The 19063-nt window shown below is 36.2% G+C and overlaps 1 protein-coding gene across 1 annotated transcript; it reads left to right on the forward strand.

Annotated features, from left to right (window-relative positions):
- The first annotated feature begins 14312 nt into the window (after nucleotides 1-14312).
- On the forward strand, nucleotides 14313-15735 carry LOC113782188 (putative pentatricopeptide repeat-containing protein At1g12700, mitochondrial). The gene is made up of 2 exons (XM_027328097.1): nucleotides 14313-15183; nucleotides 15284-15735. The coding sequence occupies exons 1-2, from the start codon at nucleotides 14313-14315 to the stop codon at nucleotides 15733-15735; spliced, it is 1323 nt and encodes a 440-aa protein (XP_027183898.1).
- Nucleotides 15736-19063: the final 3328 nt, after the last annotated feature.

Genomic DNA, 19063 nt, shown 5'->3' on the forward strand with positions numbered 1-19063 from the left:
ATTCAACTTCCCCACTAATCGCCGGTACATTTCAAGATCTGAGAATAACCCCTCATCATCTGCTGTAAGTTGCATGTTAGGGATCATTGGTGCACTACATGACTTAACACCTAGCTTTCCTGTTACTTTCAAAAGATAAAAAACATACTTCCTTTAGCATAAGAAGATACCTTGTTTACATTTGGTAACCTCAATACCTAAAAAGTATTTAAACATACTCAAATCTTTTGTCTGGAAGCGCGATTGAAGAAAATTTTTAAGAGCTGCAATACCTACATTGTTACTACCAGTAATAACAATATCATCAATATAAATCACTAATAGGATAATACCAACTTCAGATTGTTGATAAAAGATAGAATGATCAGAATTACACTTCTTCATGCCAAACTCTTGAACTACCTCACTGAATTTCCCAAACCAAGCACGAGAACTCTGTTTTAAACCATATAATGACTTTCGGAGTCTACAAACCTTACCAGACTCCCCCTGAGCAACAAATCCAGGTGGTTGCTCCATATAAACTTTCTCTTGCAAATCCCCATGAAGGAATGCATTCTTAATATCTAGCTGGTACAAAGGTCAATTATTAGTAGTAGCAAGGGAAATAAATAATCGAGCAGAGGTGAGTTTTGCGACGGAAGAAAACGTGTCTGAATAATCCACCGCATATGTCTAAGCATACCCTTTTGCAACAAGACGAGCTTTGAGGTGAGCAACAGAACCATCAGGATTGACTTTAACAGTAAACACCCATTTACAACAAATAAGTTTCATACCTGTTGGTAGATGAACCAAATCTCAGGTATCATTATTATCTAGGGCCATCATTTCTTCCTCCATAGCAGCCCGCCAACCAGGATGTTCCAAAACCTCAGATAAGCGTTGAGGAAGAGATATTGAATCTAAGAAAGCAGTAAAACAACGCAAGGAGGGAGACAAATGGTCATATGAAACAAATGATGAAACTGGGTAAGTGCACTATCTTTTACCTTTTCTTAAAGCAATAGGCAAATCAAAATTGGAATTTAGAGACTGAGGAAGCGGTGGATCAGAACTCGGATCTATAGAAAGAGAAGGTGGTGGAAGATGTGAGTCTATGTGTTGAGAACGACGAGAATACACTTGACTGATCGGTGGTCTTGTAGGAACAGTTGTTGTAACAGTGTAGACTAGAATATCATCTCCCTCCCCCTGACTACTATAGACATTAGACTCAAGAAAAAATGAATGTGTCTCAAAAAATGTAACATCAGCAGAGCCTAAATAACGATCTAAAATTGGAGAATAACATCTATACCCTTTTTGAAGACGTGAATAACCCAAAAACACACACTTGAGAGATTTGAGATCTAATTTAGACACTTAAGGACGGGTATCACGAACAAAACAAGTACACCCAAATATGCGTGGTTCAATGGGGAATAAAGATTGGGTTGGAAACAAAATTGAATAAGGAATCTCACCTGCAAGCGCAGAAGATGGCATGCGATTAATTAGAAAACAGGCTGTTGAAATAGCATCTGCCCAAAATTGCTTAGGAACTTTCATGTGAAATAGAAGGGCTCTAGCAATTTCTAATAAGTGCCTATTTTTTTTTTCAGCAATACCATTTTGTGGTGGTGTGTCAGAACATGAATATTGGTGAAGGATTCCATTTTCTGACATATACGAATTAAAGGATTTAAAAAAGTATTCTTTTGCATTATCACTTCGCAAAATGCGGACATACACATTAAATTGTGTTTTTATTTCAGAACAAAAGGAACAAAAAATATTAAATAAATCTGAACGACTTCTCATTAAATATAACCAAGTAACACGAGAGTAGTCATCAACAAAGGTGACAAAATACTTAAAACCAGATTTAGATACTATTGGACAAGGGCCCCACATATGAGAGTGCATTAATTCAAAGGGCGATGAAACCCATTTATTGACTCTAGGCAAGTAAGGCAAACGATAATACTTGACAAATTAGCATGACTTACAATCTAAATGGGATAAATTTTAAAAATTTGGACACAACGTCTTCAAGGTGGGTAGAGATGGATGACCCAAACGACAGTGAATTTCAAGCGGAATCAAAGTGGAGGAACATGCAACAAGTTTCGGCACTTTCGATGAAGGGGTTTCAAGTGTATACAGGCCGCCAGACTCACGTCCTTTACCAATAATTTTCCCTGTCATAAGATCCTGAAAAACACAATATTCAGGAAAAAATGAGACAGACCACTTGAGAACTTTTGTAATTTTACTGACTGAGAGTAGATTAAACGAAAAATTAGGTAAACATAAGACTGAATATAAGGGGATAGATGACATAGGAAATGCTATACCAGAACCCGCAACTTAAGCACATGACCCATTAGCCAAAGTAACATTCGGATGATCTTTGTTAGGATTAAAAGAGTATAGAATACCTTTATTACCGGTCATATGATCTGTTGCACCGGAATCGATGACTCATTTGTTAGAAGATGACACAAGGCATGTAGTAGGTTTACCTGAGTAATCAATAGAAGGAGAATTGGTATTAGAAGATGGGTTAGCAGATTTTTGTGAGGCCTGGAACTTAGTAAAGTGGGCAAACTCATCAGCAAAGATAAGTATGGATTTGTCAGAAGACACATAATTGTTTTCCTGGGTTGCGAAATTTGCAGACGGGGGCTGCTGTTGAGTCTACTATGAAGGTCCCAACACGTACGTATGGTATGACCTGGTTTCTTACAGTGATAACAGACTCGTTGATTTGAGTTGTATTGTCCATGACCAGCAATCTCACCAGTCCCATTTTTGCCACTGTTTCTACTATTATTTCCTCGACCAACTCTACTTCGACTCACGAGAGCACAAGTAACATTGGAAGTAGACAAAGATCTTTCGGTTCTCAACACTCGTGTGAAAGTGTCATGGAGGGAAACAATCTCTGGGTTAGAGAGAATTTGTGTTCGAGCAGCATCAAACTCAACTAGTAATCCTGCAAGAAAACTCATTACAGGCATTTGTTCCCGTTGAGACTGTTGAATTTTTACATCAGTACTAAAAGGAAGGAGAGAATTCAATTCTTCATACACGTTTAAAATCACAAAAAAATATGCTGTAAGGGATCTCTGCTGTTTTTCCGGACGGTAAAATTCCTTGCAAACATCATATATATGATTTAAATTACCCTTACCAGAATACAAGAAAGCCAAATAATCCATAAGCTCTTTAACAAACTCACAATGATTGATGAGACTGACTATCTCATTATCAATAGAGTTTCAGATTTGCAAAAATAGTTTTGTATTTTCCCTAATTTTTTTCCCCATAAACGGGTGGGTCATCAGTGAGATGATCATCTCTATCGATGCTGCGTAGATATATCCGAATAGTTTTATTCCAATCCAAAAAATTTTTTCCACTCAATTTGTGTTCAATAATTTTTGATGTTGTAGGAATAATATCAAAAATTATTGTTTTTATCTCTCTACTACTACCTTTCATATCTGCTATTATAATTCACACAAGAAATATCTAAAAGTGACTCAATAGGGTCACGTCAAAAGACAAACTGACAACAGAGACTAAAGCTCTGATACCATGTAAACTAAGAAAAAGGGACAGAAAATATTTTTTTTCATATATTTGGACTACACAATATACAAATATATATACACAAGTGTAACCTAATTTAAATCTTAAAATCATACTAATCTAAATCAATCCACTACCTAATTAATATATAATACTATAATTATATGATACCTAATTAATATATGATATTATAATCATATGATACTATAATCAAATCTTTTTTAATATTTACAATATCAAATCTTTTCATAATATCAGATCACATATCTTCGACACTAAAGAACCTGCTTTTTTGTTTAGCAATGCCACTCTTTAAAGCTAATTGACATTTTATACAGTCGTTTTTGGAATGGAATGCTGCATTTTCCTCTACTTGTATTTGTATTTGTTTAATTTTACCTTCATTTTAAGTTTCTTTAACAACTACAGTACTTTTGAAATATGGGAGGTGGTTTCACAAGTTGCGTGACTTTGCATCATGCATAATGCAGGGAGGACAAATTTCCCACATCTTACCATACTTCCTAAAGGAGCATGGCCAAAATGGTGAGGTTTCAGTATAATTTCTATGTTTTAATTGTGTCCTGGAATATGCTCTTGATCTGAGGATTGCCCACAAGTTGCCCGCTGCAGGTGCAGGGACTGGTGGGAGTGGTCTTAGCTACTGCTCTCGTTGTCTTGGGACTGGGGAGTACCGGTATATTATGGGATTTCACTTCATGAAAATGAAAAGTGATGTATCTGAAGGTATTACAAGTCATCAGGTTCAAAGAAAACCAAGAAGACGGAGTCCAGAAGATTTACTTCGAAGAGATGAATTAGATTCAACTTCAAGAGAAATTGATAACTGTCTGCTTTGCAATTTGAGTACAAATAGTGAAGCACTGCTGTTGTTCATTCAAGGTATAAAGTGTGGTTGGCAGCCTGGGGTAATTTCCCGAGGATCGGTGGGCCCGCTCTCCTCGGAGTTAGGGGACTAGTCGGGTGTAGGTCCGGATACCCCTAACTGAAAAAAAAAAAAAAGGTATAAAGTGTGGTTGGAGTTACTGTTGAGAAGGAAATAGTAGTTGTGGATATCCTTAAAGGTTAGGAGATATTATTGTTATTATAGATATTGTCCTTTCAGGCTTTTTTTGAAGAACATCATTCTTTGTAGGTTTCCATGTTGGTTTGGGGATGGCTGTTAAGAACTATACTGTGTACCTGATCGTTTAAATTAGTTTTTGGTGTCAATGCTAAGATATCATACTCCTTCAGCAAATCCATTAGAGCAAACATAGGGCGCAGCATGCATTCTTCTCCTGCGTCGATCGAAGTCGAATGATACAAATTCCAAAAGGACGCACATGGAGATATCATATTTGACAAGAGGGAATTGATAATCCTCGCACAGAAATTCAATATTGAAAAAAAATGTGATGCTACTGATTATAATGTTACCAGTGAAACGAACCAGGAATAACCAAAGCTCCCAAATTATTTATATATACTGGCATCAAGTCGTTCAGTTACAAGTAAAAACTATTCTACACCACAGGTCAGGTACATAAGAAATATCATACCACAGGGGTGACAAAGTCCAGACAATATTAGGAAAATGAAATGCTGGATGCCTGGATGCTACTAAAGAATGAAAATTTTATCCGCAACATTGCTTCCAGGCCAGAAGCTGTACTTCACAATATTCTATGAAAAAAAGCTCACTCGAAACTGATCAATATTCTATGCCCAAGCAGGAATAGGGTTCAAAGCTTCCCTGAAAGCCAAGATATCAAGAAGAAACGTCAAAAAATGAAGGTAAAAACTGAGAAATCCTCCTACAGAGTTTTATAAACCAAGCGCTGAATCAATTAGAGAATGTTCAAAGCACCAATTGAAATATGAAGCATGCATTGATGTCCCAATGCTGAAGCAAGAGTTCATACAAGATGTGATGGGCCAACTAAACTATATCAAGGGAGAAACAAAGCTCTAATTTCCTCTGCTCTGATCCCATCTTCTTTTTTTTTTTTTGATAAAAAGGAAGTTTCATTAAGTTCCTCTGATCCTTGTTTAAATGTATTTCACCAAGCAGAATGCGCTATAACCAAAGGAAAAAGAGGACGTAAATCCTCATCTGCTAGGGAACAAATATAAAGTTATGAAGCAAATATATATTTGGTTGAAGTAATACTCACAGAACAATCATCATGAACGCGCCAAATGGTCTTACCCAAAAGGTTTGCAACAGATAGGACCGTAAGCTGGGGGAAATAGTTCTGCTCTGCTAAAGGGATGGTATTTGTTATGATCACCTCTTCGAACAATCCATTTGACAACATTTCTATTGCAGGAGGATTGAAAAAGAACAGACATACAAAATACTTTAGCAGAACCCAGATAAACGTGAGAAATCATTGCAGATCATTGTGTGAATGCTAAATAATATTACCCCGCTCGCTACTAAGTACAAGTCCAAAGAAAAGTTCATTGGAGAAGGAAACAGTAAATGGGAACTGAAAAGAATACCATATGCTATAGGTCTTGCACACAAGGCTGTAACACTGATCTGCCTGAGAACTTTTCCACAAGAATATCCAGAATACTTCAGAACATAAACATTTTTGTGCCAAAAACCCACGAGTCATATGCAATCACCATCTTCAGATGTGTTTCTGAGGCTAACAACTACCTGGAGAAAAAAACATTAAAGACAAATATGGCTCTACCACTAATGTGCTATTCAAAAGTTGAAGTCATGAAAACTCATCCAGCCAACTTCATATATGATGTCAACTACCACTTGAAAGAGTAAAATCAGAATTTATTAAATTCTATTATTCTTTTTGGCCCTATGTGGTGTTGTTGAGGAAATGGAAATTTTTAACAGGAAACAAGATTATTAAGATTTTATCTTCTGCTTGATATTAAGCTTATTGAGAACTACTTTCAATTGGAGCAGCTGTATCATATGCAAGTAATGGAGCATTATGCACTGGAGATGTAGTACCTGAAAACAGCGTGGGTGCAGCAATTGCAAAAACAAGATCAAAGAAGGGCATTGACTTCCATAAATGGCATAAATCAGCTGAATCAATCACAGGCTGGCAACATCACACTAGACCAAGATGACAAAAAAGCAAAGTAGAAGTAAAGCATATTGGAAGCCCAATCATGCATAGATAACTATTAGTACCTAGAATAGCAGATACAGATAAGGGTAAAACCAGTATATCGCAGATTTCGCGAGAATTAAAATATGCAAAACACAGAGCTCTTCACTTCTTCCTCTCCCACCCTTTATCTATGAGAAAAGGTTAATAACTTATACTTTAGAGCCACCAGGCATGCCCGTCCCATGTACAAAAAGAAGGTGGGAGATGGGGGAGGGGGATTCAACTTAAACCCAAATAGTTGGATTTGCCTTTGATGCCATGGATATTTTTTATATTTCCATTTGTTAACAAAATGAGGCATAAGTGATAAATCAGGAGCATGAATCCAGGAATGCTTAGCAGCAGTATCTATCATGTCATCCACCATAACTGCACCAATCAAATTCATCACCTGGAGAATTGACACATCCATGCAATTGTGCAAGCTTTTCAGTTGGAAGTCATGGAAGATGAAGAGGCCACTGATAATACTAAAATGCAAATGAAAAATCTATCATATGGAAAAGTAATGCAGAATTATGAAGATAAATCTACAGTGGGAAGAAATCAAGAATGAGGCAGCATTGTGTCTAAAAGGAAGAAATCAAGAATGAGGCAGATTTATGAAGAATAAATCTACAGTGGGAGTATAAAGGATTACAGAGAGAGAAAGCATTGTGTTTAATTTTCTTTTTTAGGTAAAAGGCAACTTCTGATGATGAAAAATTGAACAAGATGCAAAAAGAGGCATATCCCTGCACCAACTACAGTGAAGAAAGGAAATAAAATGACAATAAATCCAGAAGATCATTCCTATCTTGAACTTCAACACTAGATAGTCTGTAATTAGTTGGTTGAAATGCAACCATTGAGCAACATAACCAAAAAGTAAGATTGAACCACATGCAAAGAGAAGGGCTAAGAGCTGGAGCTCATCCAGTGGAGATGTTGGAACTGGAGGTCAAAAACTAAACAGAGGTTATTGACAGATTATTGGTTCTAGTTTTCCAATTAACTGATCCTTCACAACCTGAGATTTCTGATTTGGACCCTGATGATCATGTGATCAACTTCAGCAAAGGAAGCTATATTTATACCTAATTCCTCCTGATTTTAACAATTTGACCTTAAAAATCAGTAAAATAACTCAAAGGGAACTGAGGAGGGAATGCAGAAGCTGTCGAGCATGTGGTTTGATTAACATAGTAGTTCATAAAGTCTCCAACCTAACTATCCACGGTACAGACTGCTTCTATTCAGGTTGAGAGTTTAAGGGGCAGAGTGCTTCTATTCAGGTTGAAAGCTTAAGGGTTTATTTGATGAACCAAACCAGCTAAGGAGAAGGCTGGTTATAAACCAAACCAAAAGTAAAATTTAACTTTACTTTTTACTTAATTGCCTTTCTTGGCAGAGCACCTTTTCCTAGTTATTTGGTTGTTCGAGTAGTTTTATGCTTCTTGTCTGTCCAAATTATTGTATTGAAGTCTAAAAGAACCGTTTGGGTGATTGTTTCTGTCACGCCCCGAGCCCGCACGTGCCCGTCACATGACATCCGCCGTACTCCCAAGTCTCACTCAAGAATACAAGGCTACATCAACTCGTTTAACTTTAAAAGTACTAAATGACTTAACCAAATAAAGTGCGGTACAAACCACATATAAAAGAAAGTCTACGAATATTCGAGACGTTCGTACATTTATTGAAATAGCGGAAACAAAAGTAAATAAGGCTAACAACTAGAAGAAACTAGCCTGCCAACTTCTATTAATCTACTGCTAATAAAAGTCATCCTCGGGGTCTTCTACGTAAACCAATTCATACTCTTCAGAATCTGCAAAAAATGGTAAGAAGTAGGTTGAGCGACACATTACTCAGTAGGTAATATTTACCCCTCTGTTGGACCATGCACTCTTAGTTTTATAGATACATACACGTATAAGTACAACTCAAATCGTTTGCATATCATTCACATCCATAATTTTGAAAGTAACGTCATTTATAAAACAATCAGTAGTAAAGAATGACAAGCAATTTAAAAGCATCACATTGATAATTATACATGAGGAATCGTAACGTCATAAATCACTTTATAACATTTTATAAGTCTCTTCATATCCATTCATGAATCATCCCATAAAACGTTGCATTTCAACTCATAAATCGTTTCATATTAGCTCATAAATCGTTCCATATCAGCTCATAACAAGTACATGTAATGACCGGCTACTGAGTACTCAGCCTAGAGATTAAACCCCTACTAGGTGGGCGATCAATAAGTTTCATGACTACCGATTGGCCTCATTCATATTTGGGTCAATCGGCCGGACTCTATACCAGGCTACCATGACCTTACCAATCGGCCGGACTCTATACCAGGCTACCATGGCGATTAGACAGGACTATAGCCCCTACCGTCTATTTCATGACTGCTCTGAGCTTTATTTGTCAAAATTCATTTCATATATCATATACATAAATCTTTGTTTTCATAAAAGATCCAACTCATTTTGTATATAAAATCATATCAAAACATTTCAAATAAGTCACATGGTCCATTTTTGTATAGTAAAATATAGCTTTCATAAATATCCAAGTAAAACATTTAATCAAACACCTTTCGAGTCAACTCAACAAAATCGGATCGAGAACAAGAATTTCGTTTTGCACATTTGAAATCTCAGAAGGGTAAGTACCACCTACCTTTGTTTGGCTGCTCGAGAGGAACTATCTTAGATCCTTGTATCGTACCTATCAAATGCATAGGTTCCTTAATTAGTGGTTACTTCCTATAGATGCATAACTATACGAACCCTAGGCGAGTCAAATATTCGTGTCTAAACCATTATATGAACCCTGGCAGAGTTTCCCTAAATTGAAATGTTTTCTATTTCTGGATAGTTTCTATTTTTAGAAAGTTTCCATTTTTGGAAGGTTTCTTAATTTGGAAAGTTTCCCTTTTTATAACATTTCTCAATTTAAAAGAAAATAATTATTCGTAATCATGTTTATTATCCCGACTACTATCTCACTCTGTTTATTTATAGTTTATAATTATTCATTATTATTATTATCATCCTCGTCGTAGCTAACTTATTTTATTACCACTTATATAAATATTAAATAGTTACTATTACTTCCCCTTTATTTCCACTTTTATGCGTGTGTAGGTGTTATTATTATTTATATATACATGTACATATATATATTGACTTATTATAATTATTATTGTCTTAGTTTATTCCACTCGTATTTATATTTTTATCTTCGTTTATATCCTTAAATTTATCTTCTCCATGTCCATATTGTTATTATCCTTACTATTATTGTTTATTAATTATTATTTACTATTATGATTATGATAAATTTATCTCACCTCATCTACCTTAACCTCATAAGGCTAAATTAAGATATCCTAGATTTTTCTTTAAATATCTTAGACGTAATTAATTAAATATAAGGTTTACATGACCAATAATTCAATTCTAACAATTACTTTAAATCGGGTCTTGAATTTTCTAATATTCACGATATACTATAAAAATGGGCTAGTTATATATAAAATTTATTGACTAAACGTTTACTAAATTTTATACTATCCTTTGGCCCAAATTTAAATTGCTTCCCTTTATTTATTTATTTATTTTTTATTTATTACCATATATATATGTTTTGTTTTATTTTATTTATTTATTAATTTTTTATTTTTACCCTCGGGTGGGACCCATGGTTGGCCACCAGAAGGTCTGGCGCCCAGACCCTCAATTGGTTGGCCGAAAGGCCAACCATGAATTCACTCCAATGTCGCCAGCAAGTGCTGGCGACAACTTTTTTTTTTTTTTTGGCTGTCTGGCCAACCCTTGAAGCTCTTTTCTTTGCCGCCAGAAATGGCAGCCGCACCAAGACAGAGCAGCGGCTGCCGCTGCTCTTCACTTTTTTTTTTTTTTTTTTTTATAAAAACAGATTCACTCACCCTATAATCACCAGATTAAAAATCAACCCCCTGATCTATTAACCCATATACGAATCTTATCAAAACATATATATCTATGCCTATATAACAACAATACATGCGCATAAAATTTCTAGACCCATTAATATAACAACTACAACTTAAAAGAAAAGTTTTCTTGCGTGAACTCGAGACTTACAGGTTTAGATGCCTAGTCGTCGGATCGATTGACGGTGTCACCTGCTTCTCTTTCTCTCCTCTCTGACGGCTCTTGCTCTAGGGAGGCAGACGACAGAAAGGTAAGGTTGGGGTTATTTTCCTGTCTAGGGTTTTGATCAAACCTAAACCTAGCCCTACTTACTAGTAGGTGGCTTGGGCCAGAGTTTTAATTTATTAGACCCCTTATCCTATCCTACAGTTATTTTTATTTTATTTTTCTTTTACTTAGTAAATTTATCTATTTAATTAATTGGGGAAATAAAATAACAAAATCGGTGCCAAAAATCGTGGGTTTTACAGTTTCCAGATACATTTATCCAGGAAGGCAGAAGAGCATTCTGTACAATGTTATTGTGTGGGGTTTCTTTAGAGGATTGAAAAATGGTGTAAACCCATGAGACATCTTCAAAAAAATGGTGTATGATGGTGTACATAGTGAAAGTTGTATCACCAATTCTCACATGCAAAACAGTCTCTTCATAGTAAGCAACGGCCTTTTTTTTTTTTTTTTTTTTTGTGGAAGAAGTAAGCAAAAACATTTTAAACCCAATGAACGAGTGTTCTTTTTTTTGGATTAGGAAGCCTTTCTTGACACGTTAGTCTCCATACTCGCACCCCTTTTCTTTGTACTTTCATTTGCTCCTCTTGATCTGCACATTATTTTTAAGAGATAATTTTCAACTTTGCCCATGTGGCTCTTATGATTTGTCAGAGAACCTTTTCGTAATTGGAAAATTTTTGGTTAAAAACTAAGAATATTTTCATTTTTGGAAAAGCCATCCTTGGTCATCATCAGAATCTTGCATTTAAAAAGTCATGTTATGGATATGAGCCTGTAGAATGATGGATAAGTCATTCTTTCAGCTTCTCAGCGATTACGTTTTGGTTCCCAGGTTTGAACCTTGTGCAATAGGTGGCTGTTTCCAGGCACAGAGTATATTCAATTTTTGGATTTGAAGAAGTAATGGAATGCACTTGGTATTTGCATGTATATGAGCAAACCAAACAAAAAAGAAGAAGCAAAAAAGTATACAGTCTACCCATAATGAAATTGAACTTTCATGTTTTTTTTTTTCTCCCCCTAACAAGAAACAAGGGGTGATTGCAATATGTGTCATTGGACTATCTTCATATTTTACTTGGCCCCTTAGACTATCAGTTAGAACAACAAGGGACATTAGGTCGTGACCTTGTAGCACATTGTTAAATTAGATTGAAAACTAATGAAGTTTCATTTACTTCAGTAACAAAAAGTTTCCCTTGTGCTTACAATCAGTAGTATTACCCAGGATTGCACATTAGAAGCAAAAAAAAAAAAAGGTTTGTGTAGTTTTGGCTCTGATCACTTCCACCAATTCATGTCTTGAGGGGTCACAAGCAAAATTTAGAGGAAGTGATCTATTCTTATAAACTAAATCAACATGTGTTAGGCAAATAAAAGCTTTGTTCTTGTGTATATTTAAGTATTTTAGGTGGTTACAATAATTACACGCTCCCAATTTATACACCAAAAGTAAGAATATGTACCTAAGCTCACATACACACTTTAACTATAGTCAAATTATTTTAAGAACAAAACTAACTACTAACTAGCCTTAGAGGAGTTAGCCACCAGACAAAAATATAGGCTACAATTCTAATGGCAAGTCAGGACTTTAATTCAAGCATAAAATGTAATCCTAACAGTATGTCAGAAGATCAAACATTTGCAAGTTCAATAAACTATCATTTCCAAACCAAACTTGAGGTGTGAATATTAGAAATTCTTCTTCTTGCTGGTTCGACTTTATGATTATTTTACTAATACAATGGACCATAATATCTTTTTTTTTTTCCCAAACGAAACTGAGTATATTATCAAATTGTAACTAAAATTGAAAGAAAAGCCCAATATTAAAAGTATAAGAATTGAGTATTAAATTCCATAAATAAACTCTAACTCTTTGTATATTTTAGGTTTTGCACATGAAAAATTACAACCTCTTCATAGTACCTACATAAAGAGAGAATTGAATCTTTGATCCCAAATGTTCGGGGTATGAGCATTCTAGTTCATGAAAGTGTGAAAGCAAATGGAGCGTCAAATATTTTATTTCTTATGCACGTTTAGTCCTAATGATTGATTTTTATTTACTTCCGGTAATGCACCGGTATAGCAGTAAACACCGCTCGCGAGCGGTTTGAGTCAAAACTCGACTTGAGTTTGGTTAACATCAAATTTGATTTCGAGTTCAAAAATACTAAACTCGACTCGAGTATATATATAATTTTTATTTAATAGTAAAATTACATATATATCTCTAATATTTTATTATTTGTTTTAAAAATATTATTTTATTCATTTTTTAAAAAATAGAATAATTATTTTTTATTTTTTTAAACTCGAACTCGAATTAGAGCTTGACTCGTTCTTTAGATTAACAATCCTATGTGCCGGCAACTAATTTGACTCGAATTTGACTTGAATTTAACTCAACTTGACTTATTTGCAATCCTATGTGCTGGCAACTAATTTTGTAGAAGTTTAAAAAAGTCAATAGTATATTACTACTAGCCATAATCTGTAATAAAAGATACCAAATACTAACATGCTAGTCACGTAAATAATTATTCTTTAACCTAATTGTTTGGTCAATCGAATTTTTATATTTTTGAACTAAAAACTAATTACTCACATAATCTGTTTTATTACAAATTATGACCAACAATATTCCTTTCAAGATTTTTAAACCTTCTTAAACAATTAATTGTCAGTGGCTAACAGCATATGAATGGATTCCAGTTACAGTTGGTGTAAATGAGTCAATAGGACTGCAATTACTTTCTTCCAAACTTTAGAAACTTGAAATGCCATCGTGCCTCAAACATTTATGACCAAAACTGCAATTCTCACCACCATAACATGTACAAACCAAAAATGTGTTGGCGGCAGCATAATCAAATATAGAGTTCCCACAAAATTACTACCTTGTAAATGATTTCTGATTCCTCGGGCTCCAAAGCTTGTCCTCTTTCTCCTGCAAAAGCCACCTTTTTGCTATTCGGATCTGCTTTTGTATGTTTGACTGAGAAATCCGACCCGCCTGAGAGCTTGTCTTGAGTGAAGTTAGCAGAGGCAAAGAGCAGCAGAGGATTTGTGCTAGTACTACTTGTTTCGATGAAGATTAATGGGAGAAATATTGGTGCCCATTCCGTTAAGAGATCATCCATGTCATCTGTCAATCGCAATGCTGGAGGCATTTCTGAGCATTTCCCTCCAAGGCCACTTCCTGTTTCATTACCCTTTTCTTGTATCAGCAGCAATTTTGGTTTTTTTTTTGGCCCATTTTCATTCTGCTAGGAGAATTCAGTCTCAGAATAAGGGAGTATTTAAATCTGGGTTTGCTGATAGTATTCACAATCTTGATGATGCCGTGGGTTTGTATAAGCAAATGGTCCGGATGAGGCCTCTGCCTTCGGTTATTGATTTCGCCCAACTGCTTGGCCGTGTGGTCAAGATGAAGCAATATTCTGCTGCTATTTCGATTTACAAAGATATGTGCTTCTTGGGTGGTATTCCTATTAATGACTATACCATGAATATGGTCATTAATTGTTACTGCCTCTTAGATAGGACTGATTGTGGTTTTTCTGTTCTGGGATCCTTCCTCAAGCACGGTTATTTGCCTGACGTTTGCCTTTTTACCACTTTACTCAAAGGGCTATTTGGACAAGGTAAGGTTCTTGAGGCACAAGAGTTATTCAGGAAGATAATATGTGGAAAACTATGTCAACCCAATGATAAAATGTTTGGGACTGTAATAGATGGGCTGTGCAAGGTGGGGAACACTCGTGCAGCCATTGAATTTTTGAGGATAATGGAAAGAGGAAAGTGCAAGCCCGATACCATCGTGTACAGCACCATCATTGACAGCTTATGCAAGGATAGGATGGTGGATGAAGCTCTTGCCCTTTTCTCTGAGATGATTGATAAGGGCATTCCCCCAAACGTCATCACTTGTAGTTGTTTGATTCAAGGGTTGTGTAATAATGGTAAATGGAAAGATGCTGAAAACATCTGGAATAGGATGGTTGATTATAATATTTCTCCTAATGTTTATACATATAACATCGTGGTTGATGCGCTTTGTAGGGAAGGAATGATCGAAGAAGCCGAGAAGGTAATTCATACCATGATTCAACAGGGCAAGAGTGCTGATATGGTCACCTATAATTCACTGTTGGATGGCTACTGTCTAATAGGCCAGATTCCTGGTGCAAAAAGAGTTTTTGATCTGATGAATGATGGAGGAGTAGCTCCTGGTATTCAAAGCTATAATATTTTAATCAACGGATTTTTCAAGCAAAAGAAAGTGGATGAAGCTATGCATCTCTTTAGAGTTTAGACAGATTCAATGTAAAGGATTGAAACCTTCAGTTGCTACTTATAACATTGTCCTGCAGGGCTTATTTAGGGAGGGAAAGTGTGCTACTGCAAAACGAATTTTCAATGAGATGCAAGCTGCTTCACTAAATCCTAATTTTTACACTTATTGTGTCATTTTGGAAGGTTTCACGAAGAATGCAAATATGAATGAAGCATTGTTATTATTAGAGAGGATGGACTCTGACCGGGTAGACCTTGACATTACCATGTTCAATATCATCATTAATGGGTATTGCAAGAAGGGGATGCTTGATCTTGCACAAGACATTTTTCAAAGTCTTCCTAATAAAGGATTGCATCCTAATGTTGTGACATACAGTACGATGATAAAAGGACTTTGTGAAGCAGGAAAGCTGAAAGAAGCTAAAGAGTTTCTTGTGAAAATGAAAGATGATAACTGTTTGCCAAATGCTGTTACTTACTGTTAGGACCGGGCCAGGAAATAGACAAACTCAAGTTAGCACAAAGTAGGCGGTATAACCGACCATATAATAGATAGGCGGTAGATACCGGCCATATAATAATTAGGCGGTAAAACCGACCATATAAAGACGGATAACAAAGCAAATAAAAGACACAGAAGATTTACGTGGTTCGGTCAAATTGACCTACGTCCACGGGCGAGGGAGGAGCAATATTTCTACTATGAAGAAGAAATACAAAACACCGTAGGAAAGTGGTTCCTAGGCCAATAGGCACTTACAAAAGAGTTTAGAAAATATTCCTAAACTCAAAACAAGAGAGCCTAAAATATTTGACTGAATGGGCTAAATGACTCAAGAAGCTAAAAGCCCATATTACTCTCTTGAGTGGTGCAATTCATTCCTTCATAAGGCTCCCTTATTTATAGGAAACCAAAGGAAGAATTCCTTTGGCTTCTACCGATGTGGGACGAAGCACCAAAGGCATTTGGTCAACAAATGCAGCTTCAACAAATCTCCACCTTGATGAGTCCCCAACATCGAGAGATTATAAACTTGCTCCACCTTCTCCATATAAGTCCCAATGGGCTTAAATCACCAATAACGAACACCAACCAAGTCCAAGCACTGCTTGAACTTGTAAAGTGGAAGATGTTTTGTAAACATATCGGCTGGATTGTCCTTAGTATTGATTTTCTGAATAAGGACTTTTCCTTCAGCAATGATATCCCGAATGAAATGATACTTCACATCAATATGTTTCGTCCTCTCATGATACATCTGATCTTTAGTCAAGTGTATGGCACTTTGACTATCACAGTGAATATCAGTAACACCTTGATATAGACTTAACTCGCTAAATAAACTCTTCAACCACAAGGCTTCTTTGATTGCCTCAGTTACAGCCATATATTCTGCTTCAGTAGTAGACAAAGCTACGACAGGTTGTAGAGTAGCTTTCCAACTAACAGCACAACCGCCAATGCAAAATACATAGCCTGAAAGTGATCTTCTCCTGTCAAGATCCCCAGCGTAGTCTGAGTCTACAAAACCAACCAAAGTGTTATTATTTCTTCCAAACTCCAAACATGCATTTGAAGTACCTCGCAAGTATCTGAGAATCCACTTCACAGCTTGCCAATGTGCTTTACCAGGGCAAGACATATATCTGCTAACAACACTGACTGCTTGTGCAATATCTGGACGAGTACAAACCATTGCATACATAACACTGCCGACTGCACTGGAATAAGGAACCCGTGCCATATAATCTTCCTCTTCATCTGATTTTGGTGATTGAGCAGCAGATAACCGAAAATGTCTAGCAAGAGGAGTAGATACTGGTTTAGCATCTTTCATGCCAAAACGCTCCAAAACTTTCTCAAGGTAATTTTTCTGGGTCAAGAACAACTTCCCTACTCCTCGATCTCGCTTGATATCCATGCCAAGAATTTTCTTAGCTGCTCCCAAATCTTTCATTTCAAATTCACTATTTAACTGCAGTTTCAAAGTGTGAATTTCTGACAAATTCTTGGCAGCAATGAGCATGTCATCAACATAAAGCAGCAAATAAATGAAAGAACCATCATTTAACTTCCGGAAGTAAACACAACTATCATACATGCTCCTTGAATAATCATGACCCAACATAAAGGAATCAAACCTCTTATACCATTGTCTTGGAGACTGCTTCAATCCATATAAGGATTTCTTCAATAAGCAAACATGGTCTTCCTTACCTTCAATCTCAAAACCCTGGGGTTGTCTCATATAAATTTGTTCTTCAAGTTCGCCATGTAAGAAAGCTGTCTTAACGTCGAGCTGTTCTAATTCCAAATTATACATGGCAACTAAAGCAAGCAAAACACGAATAGAGCTATGTTTAACAACAGGTGAGAATATATCATTAAAATCAACACCTTGTACCTGACTATAGCCCTTTGCAACCAATCGTGCTTTATATCTTGCATCTTCCACCCCTGGAATACCTTCCTTTTTCTTGAAGACCCATTTGCATCCAACAATTTTCTTAGCTGACGGCGGCTTTACAAGAACCCAAGTTTCATTACGATGAAGAGATTCAATTTCTTCATTCATCGCAATCAACCACTTTGCAGAATCATCACAAGAAACTGCTTCTGAATAGGTGGAAGGCTCACCAATTGCATCAGTTTCTTCTGCAACAGATAAAGCATATGCAACTAAATTTGCATATCTTTGTGGTGGTCGAATGTCTCTCCTTGCTCTATCTCTGGCTATGGAATACTCTTCTTCTTCAGAACTATCTTCAACAGTAGATTCAGGTGTATCTACTGGCATTTGAATAGAAGATTTGGTCTGAGAAGGACCAGAACTGCCAATATCAAGCTCCACCTGCTTCTGTGTACTATCAGTAGTACAAGGACTAGAAGACTCCTTCTTGGAAGATAACATAGACAATTCATCAAAAGTAACATCTCTACTGATTACAAATTTTAGAGATTTGGGATCAGGACACCATAATCTGTATCCTTTCACTCCAGAAGCATATCCAAGAAAAATGCACCTTTTAGCTCTAGGTTCCAATTTTCCATCATTCACGTGCATATATGCTGGACACCCAAAAAATTTTAAATTGGAGTAATCAGCAGGAGTACCTGACCAAACTTCATCAGGAGTTTTGAAATCAAGAGATGCAGAAGGAGAACGGTTGACAATATAACAGGCCATATTGATCGCCTCTGCCCAAAAGTCATTTGTCAACCCTGCATTAGAGATCATACACCTTTCTCTCTCCAAAAGCGTTCTGTTCATACGTTCGGCCACACCATTTTGTTGAGGCGTCATCCTGACGGTGTGATGCCGAACAATTCCTTCATTCTTGCAGAATTCATTAAATTCACCTCCACAAAATTCCATGCCATTATCTGTTCTCAACCGCTTAATGTGTTTTCCTGTTTGCTTCTCAATCAAAACTTTCCATTGTTTGAAAGTTAGGAAAACATCATTTTTATGCTTAAGAAAATATACCCAAACTTTCCTTGAATAATCATCAATGAAAGTCAACATGTACCTGGCACCACCTTTAGAAGGAGCACTAGAAGGACCCCATAGATCTGAATGAATGTAATCAAGAGTACCTTTTGTCTTGTGAATTGCTGGTGAACTGAAGCTGACTCTTTTCTGCTTCCCAAAAATACAATGTTCACAGAATTTCAATGGCCCGGTACTTTGACCACAAAGAAGTCCCTTTTTGCTTAGTATGCCTAAGCCTTTTTCGCTCATGTGCCCCAAACGTATATGCCATAATTTTGTGATGTCTGTATCTGACAAAGATGATGTTGAAACAGCAGCA

The sequence above is a fragment of the Coffea eugenioides genome, chromosome 9 (genome assembly GCF_003713205.1).
Source record: "Coffea eugenioides isolate CCC68of chromosome 9, Ceug_1.0, whole genome shotgun sequence".
NCBI classification, from domain to species: domain Eukaryota; kingdom Viridiplantae; phylum Streptophyta; class Magnoliopsida; order Gentianales; family Rubiaceae; genus Coffea; species Coffea eugenioides.

Coding starts and splice junctions, on each gene's coding strand:
- LOC113782188 (XM_027328097.1), top strand. CDS start 14,313: ATGGTCCGGATGAGGCCTCTGCCTTCGGTTATTGATTTCGCCCAACTG. Junction 15,184..15,283: donor TGATGGAGGAGTAGCTCCTG/GTATTCAAAGCT, acceptor TTCAATGTAAAG/GATTGAAACCTTCAGTTGCT.